General features: G+C 39.8%; 1 protein-coding gene across 1 annotated transcript in view; it reads right to left on the reverse strand.

The window, feature by feature from the left end:
* Nucleotides 1-396: 396 nt before the first annotated feature.
* The window catches only part of TUBGCP3 (tubulin gamma complex component 3), a 79,747-nt gene continuing 63,559 nt past the window's right edge, over nt 397-16,584 (reverse strand). Inside the window, exons 20-22 of the mRNA XM_058548504.1 lie at nt 11,069-11,209; nt 3,930-4,046; nt 397-1,493 (exon numbers count right to left, since the gene is read on the reverse strand). Of these exons, the coding sequence (XP_058404487.1) occupies nt 1,335-1,493; nt 3,930-4,046; nt 11,069-11,209 (417 nt within the window). The 3' untranslated portion in view covers nt 397-1,334. The remainder of the gene's footprint in view (nt 1,494-3,929; nt 4,047-11,068; nt 11,210-16,584) is intronic.

Consider the following 16,584-nt stretch of genomic DNA (forward strand, 5'->3'; position numbering starts at 1 on the left):
CCATTTCTGGGACACTTTGCAGCAGAGAAACCTCCTCCAGATTTCTCATTTTATGAATTTTTAAACTAAAATTAAATCTACATCCTAAGAAGTTCACCACAGATGCACTTCCACATAGCCAAGACTCGCGACTGTCCCTTTCACTTGAGAGGGACTCTATGCCCCCAAGAATCAGGTGTGGACAGCAGATACCGGAAGGGCTATGTCACACAAGCCCTGAGTGGTGGCACTCCCTTCAGCTCTACAATGCAAGCTGCACAGCCTAATTTCTTGGTTTCACTGATTAAATAATTCATATACTGAAGCACATTAAATCAAACCCTGTCAACCCCTGCCCTCCAAACCTGGTGAGTGAAGCGTGTCTCTCCACAGACTATTCAAGAAATAACCAATACATGTGAAAGATAATTGCTTTTAATTTTCTAAGTTTTCACTTATTATGCAACATAATAAAGGCAGATTTATGTGACTCGATATGACATTTTTACAAAAACATTTCCCTCCAACATCTGATCAGTAGTATATAAATATTTACAATGAAAAAATAGGCAAGGAAAAAGGAAATCTTCATTATTCAAGTCAATTTCTTTCCAATGCTTATTAGAATTTTGAAAATAAAATACTTCATTAACTTTCTAGTCACCCATATTTACACACTGCTTCAGGTGACGGATGTTTTTGTTCCATAGCACTCCTACTTTGTTCTACACTGTTCTACAAGTTATCTGAAAGAGTAAATTAAATATAAAAATGTAAACTTTGAAGGAAGAGAAAAGAATAAACATGTGTAGACACAGTAAGATATAAACGTTCTTAATATTTTACAACACTAAAAACAAAATAAAATATTCTATATATCTTCTTAGTAGGGACATTTTGTTTTAATTTAATTTGATTGTATTAACAAAAATTGCCTCTAAAGAGGATGTTAAAAAAATAGCGATGACATCACCATCTCAACTGATGGATATCCATCGCCCTAGTTTTTGCTAAAAGAAACTGATTTTTTTGTGGCAAACATAAATTATATCATGGAGAGTTTAAGAAGCCTCAACAAAGTGTGGCATCTTTTAAACATGAAGACTTTTAGAAATAAATCTGTATAGTGCAAACCAGCCTATTTAACTGAGCGATATTACAAATATATTCAACTCCGATGTATAAAAACAAGACTGATTCCACCAGACGCCATGCCATCGCAACACTGAAGTGTCTGGGGCAGGAACGGTGGACGCCCGCAGCATGCCAGTTGCCTTGAGAATTTAAATATGAATGTTTATGTCCAATGATGCAATAAACAGCACGGGCAGCTCCTTGCAAGGATACGAAACCCCTCACGTGTGGGAACTGCGCCGCCCTCTGGTGCCCAGGGACACTCGGAGTCTTGGCTCTCTGGCTTTATAATGCTCATTAAAGTCCAACCTGAAGCTGAGAAACTGGAGACTCTCATCAGAGCTGGTAGTCAATAACACCAGAAACTGCTGCACAATCCCCTAAAAAGAACCACAAAGAATAAAACACTCATTTCAGAAAGGAAGTATCCACAAAACCCATCACCCACGCCCCAGCCATTTTCATCTCATCTGGGGCTGTTTTTCCTCCCAAATCCACAAGTCTTACGTGAACCTCCCATGGCAGGCAGCCGGGTAACGGGAACTGCTCCGGGAACCCAGAGCTCACAGAGCCACCGCAGCCCGGATTGGGAAGACACCCATTTTACAAACACAGATTAGCAATGCACACATTTTGTTTAAAAGAACTAACCAACAGATTGTTCCTTTTTGCTCTAAGTTCTACAGAATAAGCAAAACAGCCAAGCAACTGACGTTAAAACATTCTATCCTTTGTATTTTGAATATAAAACTCAGTGTTAGTTACACTTTCATCTTTCACATGAGTTATGAGAGAGTATGTAACCGTAAAGCCCTGATGGGAGAACAGACTGAGACCGTGCTCCACACCAGGACATTAGGGTTCCAGGGCCTTTGTGGACGTCAGGCTGTGGTCGCCTTCCTGAAGGCTGGGGCAGAATGTGGCTGTATCACCTCCTCATCAAGGGGGCTTTGTAAAGATGATGGGCTTTCAGAAGTTTATGAAAGCTTTAACAGGACAAAATTACTGACTGCTTCTATTCAGGGTTGAAAGAGTCACTCAGTAAGCACAAACTCCATCCCTGTCAGGTTCCACAGCCTGCCTCACAGCTGGCAGACATCTCTCTGGTCAAGGTAAGTGCTGCTGTCTCTGCAGCTTCAGTTTGGAAAAGTTCTTATCTGCAGAGAAAAGTCACTGAAACACCATACATCCTTATCAATCCTCTTCAACTCTAACAGCTGTCATTTTCCCTCTCCCTGCCTCTGGGGGAGTCCTGGAGAGCTGGTAGGTGTGGAGACTCATATATATTACACACAGCAATTTTACATTTGAACAAGCACAGTGTGCCTCTGTGCGAACGTCACTTTGTCTTCCTAGGTAAAAGAAGACTTAGGAGAAAGTTCCTAAGGATGATATTGCTAAAAATATAGACAGTGACTTCCTGTTAAACGATGAAACTGAGATATGATGATGTGTGAAACTCACTACAAGCAAATCTGGGGAACACTTCTTTCCACAGGTTTAGGACTCTGGGTGACCATTCACAAGCAGTAAATGACTGTCATCACCCTACCGTTTCAAGCACCGTCACAAAGAGAACAGAAAAGGACTTTCTCTGTTAAGAAAAAGAAATCTGAATGGTAATGATTTACAAAGAAGATTAAGACCGTAATTCGAGTAAAACTGGGATTATACTGATTAAGATTACTTTTTAAAAAATGTATTAACTCTATCAGGAAATTGTGTAGCCATCATTGTCTCTTTTAGAAATGAGCGCATGGACACATTCTTAGGTTATAAATCACTCCTTGTGCAGCTGTACAAACACCTTAATTAACAGTAGGACATGACCACCAGGTATCCACCTTTAAGAAATACGAATACACACTATGTACACTACATGGGGTCAAGAGGGCAGCTCGTCATCACAACATCTAGCCAATAAAGATATGTCTGCACTGAGCATAAACCAGTCATTACCACCATTTATGAAACATGTTTTCAACAAAAATGAACTAGTAAGCCAATGTCAGAGTAAGACCACTTGCAAAATGGACAAATATCCCCCTTAGTTATGCTGAAGAAAAATACAAAATTTAAAATGTACAACCACCCTGGGAAGCAAACTAGATGCCCACAGAACAGTGGGGTGGTGTTTCATTTTAAATTCTGAACCACATGAAGACACTAGCACACAACAACATAAGCTTTAAAGGTCTGAGGGTCAATGCTTGATTTGTCTAACAGTCATCAGTAACTGAATGGAAAATCCTTTATAAACTCTTTTCATCTATATTTCCATCACTAAAATCACAGTGAGAAACAGATAAAATCAGAAACCACACCCACAACATAGAAATAAAGAGCAGAGCACATGGACCCTGTCAATTGGCTTCCCTCAGCAACTTCAGATCTGCCACCTGAGCTGAACCGCCCCCGACGCCGGCTGCCCCAGCTCCTCACAGCTCCCTGCACACGCCTCTCCCCAGCGTGCCTGCAGCGCACGCCTCTCCCCAGCGTGCCTGCAGCACACGCCTCACCTCTGGCTCACAAAGAAGCCTGAGCCGTCTTCCAAGAGCTCCCACTCACTGCCCAACACCAGAGCCATCCCAGGCCGGGGTTCCCAGTCCTGGCCGCACCACAGAGTAGTCAGACCAGAATCCCTGGGACGGGTCCCGGCCAAGGTGGACACCACTGTGGGTGCTACTCACATGTGCATAAAAAGCGCTAGGAAATGATGGAAATGACTCCTTCTTAATCATTTTGATGGCACCTCTCAATTACAGAAAATGAGCATTGCGAGGATTTGGAAAGCATTTTGTTCCTCTAACACGTACCTGGTAGAAGTGTGTCAATATTCGCAGCTGTGAACACATTTTTGGTATAGATTCTTGAAATTCTTGAATCCTCTTGTTCTCCTCCTCCTCCTCTGCTGCTGTCACTCCCCACTGGCCCTGAAGAACCAGAAGGACCAAATTAAGTTAAAATCTGGATGGAGAGGCTGTCAGAGGGGACTGAGACGGAAGGTCAGGAGGGGGGATGCATGCTTTGTGTGCCCCTGGACTGCTAAAACACTGTGATCATTTTCTGATGCCAAATTGTTCTCCAGCTTACTTTTTCCAATTACTAATGTACCCTGGAAATATTTTATATCAATACATATGACTACACATAGAACTCCCTGGGTTTTTTTGTGTGTGTGAGAAAGATGAGCCCTGAGCTAACATCCGTTGCCAATCCTCCTCTTTTCGCTGAGGAAGATTGGCCCTGAGCTAACATCCAGGCCCATCTTCCTCAATTTTATATGGGACGCCACCATAGCATGACTTGACAAGTGGTGCGTCGGTGCGCGCCCGGGATCTGAACCTGTGAACCCTGGGCCACCACAGTGACACGTGCGAACTTAACCACTACACCACCGGCCTGCCCGAGAACTCTGTTTTTAATAACCACAGTATTACACTGTATAACATGTAACAATTTAGATAACTTGTCACAAGCTCACTAGTTTTTTGCTATTACCAACAATGCTGTAATAAATAGCCTTATATTTTTCTGTCATCTTGTACACATTTTTAATACAGACAGTATACATAAAAGTGAAACCAGGTGGTTTCAAGTACTGGCACCCCTTAAACCTCACATTAACTCTTGACTTTAATGGGAATGCTTCTTACTATTTCCCCTAAGCATGATGTATGTACTGGAGATATATCCATCTACGTCTGTTTTTAAAAGATTGTTCTCAATCAATGGTGAATTTTTTTTTTCCCCCAAAGCCCCAGTAGATAGTTGTATGTCATAGCTGCACATCGTTCTAGTTGCTGTATGTGGGATGTGGCCTCAGCATGGCCGGAGAAGCGGTGCGTCAGTGTGCGCCTGGGATCCAAACCCGGGCCGCCAGTAGCGGAGCGTGTGCACTTAACCGCTAAGCCACAGGGTCGGCACTCAACGGTGAATTTAACTAAATGCCTTTTCAACCAGCATATATAGGAATTACCATAGGATTCTTTTCCTTTTATCAATTAACATGCTGAATTACACTAATAGATTTCCTTGACCTTTGCATTCCTGAAATAAACCCCAGTCTTGGCTAATTATTCTTTAAATATTCTGTTAAATATTTTCCACTAATATTTTATGTAACATTTTTTCCATCAATATTTATAACCCAGATTTGGTCTTTCTTTTTGCGTACTGGTGTCAACTTCACAATGCTTCATACACAGAATTTGGAAGCTTTCCTCTTCTATGACTTGGAATAATTTACAGAGCACTCGAGCTCACCACTGCTGGAAGGTTTGGTAAGATTTCTCGGTGCTGTCCGACCTGGTCCCCTTCAGGTGGCCAACTACACAACAACTTTATTTCTTGTTCGGTAGTTGTGCTGTTTAGAATCTGCCTTCTCTTTGGGGCTCAATTTTGAAAATTTATAGAAAATCATTAACTTCCCTCAAATGATGTAGGTTTATTTCCACAGAACTGAGCAAAATCATATATGGTTTTTCTCTCACTTATTCTGTATATTTGTGCTTTCTCCTCCCGTTACCTATTAGGCTAGTTAATAGCTTATTTTACTTCCCCACCGTCCCTTGTACCCCAAAAGCCGCTCTTGGATTTTATTAGCTCCTTTGTTTGGTTTTCTGCCTCACTAACTTTTGCTCTTGCCACCAGTAGACAAGGCCTCTGGCCCCCTCAGGGGTATTTCACTGTTGCTTTCCTAATGTTGAGTGGGGTGTCCAGTTTACTCACTTTCTCTCTAGTTATTAATACAAGCATTGAGGAGGATGGCGTTTCATTACCGTGTGCTACTTCTTTATGTGCACGTGAGCTCTCATGGTCTGAGAGAAGCTGGATTATATTCTAATACTGATGTGTTTTGATCCATTTCTTCCTGTAGTTCCTACTCTTGTTTCGTGACCACTGATACTGGACTGTTTCGATCGTCATGACCTGCACCTGTCACTGTTAATAAGGCATCCTCATCTTGTTTACCGCTTTTCGCCCTGATCTGCAGCCTGCTTTCCTTTGCAGAATTTCACTTCTTTAGTGTGCCTGTCTGCTCTTTTCTCTTCACACTGTCTGCATCACTCTGTTCCAAGCGTCTCTTCCATACCACAACTTCCCAACTAGCAGGTCGGCCCGGGCAACTAGCCCTTCAGTCCTCTAACAAGCCACCCTCAACGACAAGCAATCCAGTCCACTTACCGGGGGACCAACCCAACGGTGTCTCTCTCTGAGAGGGCTTTTCTTTTACTAGGTGGCTTCAATCTAGTTACCTTTATCGATAGGACGGTATGTCTGGTCTTTGTTCTGTTATATATTTATGACATGCTTTCTGGTTTACTTGAGGGTGGTAATTTTTTACCACATGGTCTGTGTTTCTTCTGATAATCTGGAAGATTTACGTTTTTGTTCTAGCGGATACCTTTATAACTGTACCTTCATAAAACATACCGTTTTCATCATTTTTTACTTTGGATGGCATTAACACCCTAACCTGAGCAATAATGATTAATGCCCTCCTTCTTTTTGCCACCCGACTTTAGAAGACATTATTTTCATGTTTATATCTTTTAATATATTTATAACTGTTTTATTTACTTTTTGAGCTTTAAAAAATGTTTTTTGACGCTGGGTTTTTAAAGATGATGAAATTACAAAACTTTAATATTACTTCCTATCTCTTCTTCTCCTACCAACCTCTTTTATTTTTTTAAACCAATTTTTAAAATATACGACTTTTTTGTAGTATAATCCATACAAAGAAGTACAAGAATCCTAAGTGGACAGCATGATAAACTGTCACGAGATGAATATACCAGGCACCACCATCTAGATGAAGAAACAGGACATTACCAGCGCCCCAGAAGACCCTCTGGGGGCCCCTTCCCGTCGCTACCACCGTCATCTCCTGGAAGTATCCCAGCTATGAGGTATGACAGCTGCGACATCTAAGAATGCATTCCTGTTGAGGAAACACCTAGGAGTGCACATGCTGGGTCAGAGTGTTCCTAAATTCAGCTTTAGGCCACAGCCAACCAGCATTCCAAAGCGACTATAACAGCTTAGCCTCTACCAACAGGGCATGGCAGTACTCCATTTTTCATATCCTCACCAACATTTGCTGTTGTCTATTTTAAAACTTTAGTCATTCTCTTGGGGGGTGTAAAGTATATCATTGGGGTTTTTAATCTTCGTTTACCTGACGATTAGAGGGTGAGTACCTTTTCGTAAATGTAAGGCCTATTTTCAACGGAGTTATCTTATCGATTTGTAAGAGCTCTTTATACATTCTGGATGAGCTGTCACTTACGTGTACATAAATATCTTCTCCCTTGCCTTTTCATGTTCTTAAGGGTGTCTCTGACAGACAGACATTACTAATTGTAACATAATAATTCATCTTTAATTTCTTTTATAGTTATTGTTTATGTTGCCTTCTGAAAGCTTTAGCATTTCACCTTCATGTTCAGATTCGTGGTGGCTCTACATGTGTGTGAGTGAGGCAGGGTCAGGACAGTCACCTAACACCACTGACGATGCTCTATTCTCCACTGTTCTCAGTGCCACCTCGTCAGCAACTAATGACCCTAATCCTGCGGGGCTGTTTCCGGACATTATTCTGCTCCACTGACCCATCCTTCCTTGAGCCAACACCATTAATTGCTGTAATTATATTTTAAGTCTTGACTATATATGTATACTCCATTATAAATGTATATCCTCTCATTCTGTTCTTGTTCAATATTCTCTTCACTATGCTAGGCCCTATGTATTTCCACATAAATTTTAGAATTAGCTTATCATTTTCTATCTCCCCAAAAAAGCATAAACTGTTGGGATTAGAATTGGGATCCATGAACACGATATACATCTCTATTTATTTAGGGTGGCTTTAACATCTCTCAGGGATGCAGTAGTCAGCAATTTTTCTTTTTGTAAAGGGCCAGATAGCAAATATTTTAGTGTTTGGGGGCCATATGGTCTTTGTCACAATCACTCAACTCCAGTGCTGCAGCCCAGGGCAACCAGAGACAAGATGTAAAGGAGCGGACACAGCTGTCCCAGGGAAACTTTGTCTCCAGAGACAGGCGGGAGGCCAAACCTGGCCTGCAAACCTTAGGTTGCCAAGCCCTGTTTTACAGTTTTCTGTATAGAGGTCTTACATATGTTTTATTACATTTTAATGTTCTTTTAATGGCATTTCTTTTAAAATTTCAGTATGTTTATTGCTGATAGGAAAAAATACAACTGACTTTTGCATACTGACCTTGTTTCCTGAAACCTTGATAAATTCACTTATTAATTCTGGTAATTTATTTAAAGATCATTTTGGATTTTCTACGTCCACAACCATGACTTTTGCAAAAAAAAGAAAAACAGCTTTCTTTCTTTCTTTCACTTTGTATTTCTTTTTCTTGGTTTATAACATTGGCTAGCCCACCAGTGCAACACTGAATAAAGTGGTGACAGCACGGTGTCTCGGTCCCACAACCAGAGAGATGCTTCCAACACTGCACCATGAAGTACAATGTTTTACTGTAGATTTTTCAGACAAACCTTTTATCAGATCTTACTTGGAATTAAAGTACTTTCTCCATCTATTGAGATGATCATATAATTTTTCCCCTTTAGTTTGTAAATGTGGTCAATTACAATATTTTTACTAGAATGACAGAAGAGCTTCATATTCTTGGAATAAACCGGCACTCGCTGGTAACATCCTATCCTTTGATACGTCACAGCTTGGCAATATTCTATTGGGCTTTTACACCCACGTTCACGACAGAGACTAGTACAGAGTGGAGAGCAACAAAAGCCAGACTTGTCTAAATGCTTTGTTTTGTAGATTTGACTTTAGAAACAAGTAACTATGTTACATAATTAAATTCAATTTTGTTTTATAACTAAAAGCTATCCCTAAAAATTAAAAGCACAAATGAGACCAATCATTCTAACTGTATTGAGTTGGTGGCACAACCTTACGGGAGTAACTGTTTGCAGGAGCATTACAATGTGGGATCTGATGCGCTCAACCGGTGGGACACACTGCCACCGACTAACTGCTGCGACACTGCCGGGCGCAGCACCAGGACTCTTGTTCTAAGACAGGTGTGTGTATAGATATGTATGGGGTGAGTGTCGTTGGATAGCAAATAACTGCATATGCTAATGTTAGAAACCAAGATTTCCAATGTCTAAGATACTAAAAGAAAAAAAGCCCTTTAATCCCGAATTTGAAGTGGAAGTATCACTATAAATGGAGGAGTTTTGAGGAGAAAAGCTGAAAGAAAACAGAGAACTAAGGACAAGGGACTGAAGGAGGAAGAAGACCCTTGGGAACCCTCTGCCCAAGAGCAGGATGAGAAGAAGAAAAGGCAAAATGCTGACTGTAAAGCAGGCAGAGCCAACTTACATCACAGCACACTCGCAGGATTCTGAAACCTTTTTATGAGTTTTCTTGCATAATCTCTTTAAAATCTCAGTGGACTTTAGGTCTCAATGATTGCATCATAAATTATTTTGCCTACCAAATTTAAATAATTTCTCAGATATAGGTTCAGCTTTTAGATCTCCTACTGTATCCCTAAGCATATCTGAATAAAATACAGTGAATAAAGCTGACTTATTATGTAGATCTGTTCCACTCCAGCGCTCACGGTTAACAGTCTGGAGAGAGAACCATCAGCTCCCACACAATTGGCCGCCATGCTTTCATCCGAGTGTGAAAATCCTAAGGACTGATTTTTGTAGATTTTACATAGTTTAGCAGTCCTCCAGAAGGGCAGATTCTCTGGGACATGGGGGCAGTTTTAAAAATCACAGCATTAGCTAGCATTTACTAAATACTCACTAAATGCTAAATAACTGGCACACATCCCCACATGTAAACAAGTAACTCACTCCCATTTTACAAATAAGGACACTACATCTTAGAGAAGTCAAGTCACCCAGAGGCACAAAGCCACTGAGTTACAGTCAGGGTTGAATCTTCAGTCTGCCTGAGCACAGGTCAGGAGGCTCTTTGTGCACACTTTCACATTTCAGAATCACAAACAACTGCTCTTGGCAATACAAATGAAGTACTATTCCTGTTTCCAAACTATCCTGAAGAAACAACATGTGCTCTAAGTAGTTGTGAATTTTCCAACCTAAATACGACCCTCTAACACAAATTTTAAGGGAACAAATACTCAAAAATAAACTAATCAAACCATATTAACCAAAAAATTTGTCACCACCCCAAGAATAAGCATCTTTAAAAAGTAAAACATTGGGGCCGGCCCCGTGGCTTAGCGGTTAAGTGCGCACGCTCCGCTACTGGTGGCCCAGGTTTGGATTCCGGGCGCACACCAATGCACCGCTTCTCCGGCCATGCTGAGGCCGCGTCCCACATACAGCAACTAGAGGGATGTGCAACTATGACATACAACTATCTACTGGGGCTTCGGGGGGAAAAAAAAAGTAAAACATTATACTGATTATATCAAATACAAGAAATCCCATAAACCACCAAACGTGCTCAATAAATCTTTGTAATTCAAGGTCATGGAAGACATAAAATAGTTTAGTAAGGTCACAATGAAAATAGCCACAGGTGCAGAAATTTGGTTCCCATATGTACATATGTATCCACCAGCTTCAGACAATGAAGTGGTGCAGTGTCAGGGTACCACTCTGCAGAGACACCAATACAGACGGATATCTGCATCTCGACATTTACTAATGAAAAGTGGCAAGAGATCTGTGATTCTCGTGAATACTGTTGTCTTCATTTTTTAAAACATGATGATAATGATGGCGACCACTCCCTTTAAAACAGGCAATACCTCCTGAGGACCCCAGAGGTAGACGTGAGCACAGCCTTAGCTTCATGAACACTTCAGCAGGAAAGCTATTTGTTGCATTTGTGATTACTGTGGCAATAAGTTCATTATTTACATTGATAAAGCCACCAGTTTAAAAACCATACCTCAGTTTCACGCTGTTTCTTTTTCTCTTCAAACTGTAATCGTCTCTGCAGTTCTTCCAGAGCAGCTCTATATATTGCATCTTGAGTGTTCTGAAGCTCAATGATTTGATCAAACACGGCTCTAAGCTGGTTTAAAAGTGCCTGAAGAGATAAGACAAATTTCTTTCTTTTTATCAATAGAGCCTCAACATGCTTATTACTAAGTTTTTCAAATAAAATAGTGATAATTAGTAAAAAGATACTACAAAACAAGCTATCAGCTCACGTTCTCAGTGCTCACTGTTGCTCACTCACTCATTATCAGACGTTCACCGAACACCTACCAGGCAGCAGCACCGCACCAGGTCCCGGGAAAGCACAGCAACTCTGTCTCACCAGAACAACACCAGCTCTCCCTGCAGATCACCTCCGGGCCTCACAACAACCTCACAAACCCCAAGTGCCGCCCCAAAGTTCAAAGCTAGTAGTAAGGAGCTGAGTCAGGAGTGGAACTATTCCAAGGATTAGAGAGGAATGGAAAGCATCTCAATGTTCATTTTTTTTGTGTGTGACACAAACCAAAACCAGACATGGAGAATATGAAAAAGGGTACTCTTAATAAAATATAAAAAACAAATTCTGCGAGGTTTTAAAAAATAGGTATCGTATTTTATACCAGGAATGAAAGGATGGTTTAACACTGGGGGAAAAAGTCTACACGTTTTGAAAACGTATCAGTGTCACAGTACATATTTCTAGTTCACTGCTTGTAAGTGTTGCAGAGTATTCTTCAGTATAAATCTACCATATTTTAGTTGTTTGTTCTTAGTGTGGCACAGAAAGAAGGAGGAAACAATGAGATCCACCGCAGAAAATCATTTATGTAAATATAAAATATATCCATGCAAAATACCATGTATATACCTAAGGTCAGACAGCAAACACACTAACCCTGGTGCCAATGGTAGGGTAGGGGTAAGGGACTGGGGAGGTGGTGAAGGAGGTGACATTAAACCGAACAAACATGAGAGGTCTTCTGTGGACGTGGACAACAGTGCACCACAAGTGAAGAGGAGGATTAACTCTATCCTCTGCCATCTTAGACTTTTTAAAAATCCGTTAACAATTTGAGGGGGACAAAAGATAATCTCAATAGCGCACGGAAAAAAATCATGTTAAAATTTAACACCAACTCGTGATTTATATAAAACATGTAAACAAACTAGGACTCGAAGGGAACCTCCTTAACTTGATAAAGGTCCTATCAGATGTCTTGGCAAACACCACAGTCAACGGCAAAACAAGACAACATCTCCTTAATCTCAAGAATAAGACAAGGAGTCCCACCGTGCTCCTAATCAACCTAGCTAACGCACTAAGGCAAGAAAAAACAGCAGAAGGCATACCCTGTGGAAAGAAAGAAACAAAACTGTTTTTCCTTGTAAAAAATACGATTTAAGCAGATCTAGAAAATATTGGAATAAAAAAATGGATAAAAGATCAAAGTAAAGAAATTAATAGCATTCCTATAGACCAGCCAAATTCCACAAATTTAGTAATAATCTAACAAAAGATGTGTAAGATGTTTATAGGCCAAAAATGGTATGACTTTATTGAGAAACATAAAAGAAACTAGACAACTGGAGAGGCTCCAGGTTCACGGATGGGAAGATACAACAAAGCCGATTTGGGGAGAAACTGAGACCTTGGACTAACTCCGTTGTTGAAGACAATTTGAGAGTTAGTGCAGACATTTGCAGTGCCATTCCCCTCACCATTATCTGATGGACACCCGTACCCTGCTAAAACACGCCCCTTTGTGAAGGGACAGTAATACGCAGGCTCAGATTTCATTTACCAAGTTGAGGCAGCACCATTAGCAGGTGAGCTAATGTCTGACTCTTACGTGAAACAAAACTGACTAGTATTTGCTAAACAACCCCTGGAACAACCTAATCCAAGAGAACTCAGATAATGCAAAGGGAACAGTTCGTGTTCGCTCTCCCTCACGACAACACACTTGTGGCAAACAGCGCGCAGACTTGGCTGGGCCGACAGCAGGACCTGCGCAAGTGAAGCTGCTCCTCCAGCTGTGACAGCGACCCCAAGGTTCACACAGCAAACACCGTGCGCATCCCAAAAGTGGTCTGTTCTCTTGGAGGCGTCTTATTTTATAACATAAAAGCAAAGCAAAAGATAGAGACGGTCTAATTTTTTGTTTTTAATATTTCCTCTACTTTGCTTTTTACCATAGTCAAATAAAAATTTATTATTTTTGGAACAACTAATCTATGAGGTGATTTTCTGCTGTTTCGTTCAAGCTAAGGGTACAATATGAGCTTCATTTAGCAATTTGTTCATACAGGGTAACTGCAAAAGTGTGTCTGTGGTGACACCAGTTTGCTACAATTTACTGTGCTTCAGGATTTTTCTCAACAATGCATAAACACAAATTACAAAATGTACACATACACCTGCAACTGTCATGCCACAACCTCCAACTTCAAAATTATGTGTATCAAACAGGCTTGTTTTTCTTACTAAGTGATATAATAAAAATATACTTAATTTATATCAATAACAGATTGTTTGAAATATTGAGTTTCTTAGAAAACAAAAATATCCCTAGTGGTCATTTTAAATAAACCATCAAATTAAAAGTAAAACCATCAGCCAAGGGACAATTTCAGAAATGATTACAAAGCCTTTAGCATAATGATTCCTTCAGTGAAATTAGCTGGCACCAACTCACATGTAAACATTCCATTATCACAAGAAAACTATGTTACAGGCAAAAATATTTTCTCCTTGGATTCTGTTCATATCAGTGGAAATCTTCTAGAGGCAAGAAGGGTGACTACTGAACTCGTTTCATACAGAATTTTCATATTTAAGTGGGCTAAAACTCCTATATTACCAACTGAGTTCTTATTTACCACAATTAATCTGATTTCAGTGTGGGTGTAATCCTCAGTAGGATAATATAATCCTGAAAAAAATTAAATCTATCATAAATATCTCCATAAACACACACACGAGATGACTTTTAATTGGTTAAAAACAGTAGCAACTAACAGTTATGTACCAGGTACTATGAGAAACAGTTTACATGAATTACGTAACTTACTTCTCAAAAATCTACAGAAGAGAGGCGAGTATCGTACCCTTTTAAAACACGAGAACACTGGGGCCAAAAGCTGTGAAGTGAGACTGAGACCTCGGTCTATCTGCCTGCAGAGCCCCTGTGCTGTCTGACCAGGACACTTAGGACACACGTGGCAGTGAAGGCCTTGAGTCCAGGAGCAATGTCCTAGTCGTTACTACATCAACTCATCCAACAGCGTATGACAATACTCATCTACATCTACTGAATAATAAATGTGTCAACTGAAAGACAATTCACAAACTTTCTATGATCTCAGCTTGATAAAGATGAGGTTTAGTAATAGTCAGAGGCTAAAAGTCTTGAGATATGCATTTTTTTTTTAATTTTTTGTTTATTGCAGTAACAGTGGTTTATAACATTGTATAAATTTCAGGTGTACATCATTATACTTCTATTTCTGCATAGATTACACCATGTTCACCACCCAAATACTAATTACAACCCATCAACACATACGTGCCAAATTATCCCTTTCTCCCTCCTCCCTCCCCCCTTCCCCTCTGGTAACCACCAATCCAATCTCTGTCTCTATGTGTTTGTTTACTGTTATTATCTACTACTTAATGAAGGAAATCATACAGTATTTGACCTTCTCCCTCTGACTTATTTCACTTTGCATAATACCCTCAATGTCCATCCATGTTGTCACAAATGGCTGGATTTCATCGTTTCTTACGGCTGAGTAGTATTCCATTGTGGATATATACCACATCTTCTTTATCCATTCGTCCCTTGATGGGCACTTAGGTTGCTTCCAAGTCTTGGCTATTGTGAATAACGCTGCAATGAACACAGGGGTCCATGTATCTTTATGCATTGGTGTTTTCAAGTTCCTTGGATAAATACCCAGCAGTGGAATAGCTGGATCATATGGTAGTTCTATCCTTGATTTTTTAAGGAATCTCCATACTGTTTTCCATAGTGGCTGTACCAGTTTGCACTCCCACCAGCAGTGTATGAGAGTTCCCTTCTCTCCACATCCTCTCCAACATGTTGTTTCCTGTCTTGTTAATTATAGCCATTCTGACGGGCGTGAGGTGATATCTCATTGTAGTTTTGATTTGCCATTTCCCTGATAGTTAATGATTTTGAACATCTTTTCATGTGTCTGTTGGCCATCTGTATATCTTCTTTGGAGAAATGTCTCTTCAGGTCTTTTGCCCATTTTTTAACTGGGTTGGTAGTTTTTTTGTTGTTGAGATGCATGAGTTCTTTATATATTTTGGAGATTAAGCCCTTATCAGATGTATGGTTTGCAAATATCTTCTCCCAATTGTTAGGTTGTCTTTTTGTTTTGTTGATGGTTTCCTTTGCTGTGCAGAAGCTTTTTAGTTTGATGTAGTCCCATTTGTTTATTTTTTCTATTGTTTCTCTTGCCCAGTCAGACATGGTGCTTGAAAATACGTTGCTAAGACCGAAGTCGAAGAGCGTACTGCCTATGTTTTCTTCTAGAAGTTTCATAGTTTCAGGTCTTACATTCAAGTCTTTAATCCATTTGGAGTTAATTTTTGTGTATGGTGTAAGGTAAGGGTCTACTTTCATGTTTTTGCATGTGGCTATCCAGTTTTCCCAATACCGTTTGTTGAAGAGACTTTCTTTTCTCCATTGTATGTTCTTGGCTCCTTTGCCAAAGATTAGCTGTCCATAGATGTGTGGGTTTATTTCTGGGCTTTCGATTCTATTCCATTGATCTGTGTGTCTGTTTTTGTGCCAGTACCATGCTGTTTTGGTTACTATAGCTTTGTAGTATATTTTGAAATCAGGGAGTGTGATACCTCCAGCTTTGTTCTTTTTTCTCAGGATTCCTTTAGCTATTCGGGGTCTTTTATTGTTTCACATAAATTTTAGGATTCTTTGTTCTATTTCTGTGAAAAATGTTGTTGGAACTTTGATAGGGATTGCATTGAATCTATAGATGGCTTTAGGAAGTATGGACATCTTAACTATGTTAATTCTTCCAATCCAAGAGCACCGAATATCTTTCCATTTCTTTTTGTCTTCTTCAATTTCTTTCAGCAATGTTTTATAGTTTTCCATGTACAGCTCTTTCACCTCTTTGGTTAAGTTTATTCCTAGGTATTTTATTCTTTTTGTTGCAATTGTAAATGGGATGGTATTCTTAATTTCCCTTTCTGCTACTTCATTATTAGTGTATAGAAATGCAACTGATTATTGTATCCTGCAACTTTACCATATTCGTTTATTACTTCTAAAAGTTTTCTGGTGGATTCTTTAGGGTTTTCTATATATAAAATCATGCCAAGATGTGCATTTCTTAAATTACTACTTACACTCAAAGTATTTTAAATTATTCTTATGCCATTATTTCAATGTATTTATAAAAATTCTATATAGAAGCATCTTTGATCTG

Source organism: Diceros bicornis, chromosome 9, assembly GCF_020826845.1.
Source record: "Diceros bicornis minor isolate mBicDic1 chromosome 9, mDicBic1.mat.cur, whole genome shotgun sequence".
NCBI classification, from domain to species: domain Eukaryota; kingdom Metazoa; phylum Chordata; class Mammalia; order Perissodactyla; family Rhinocerotidae; genus Diceros; species Diceros bicornis.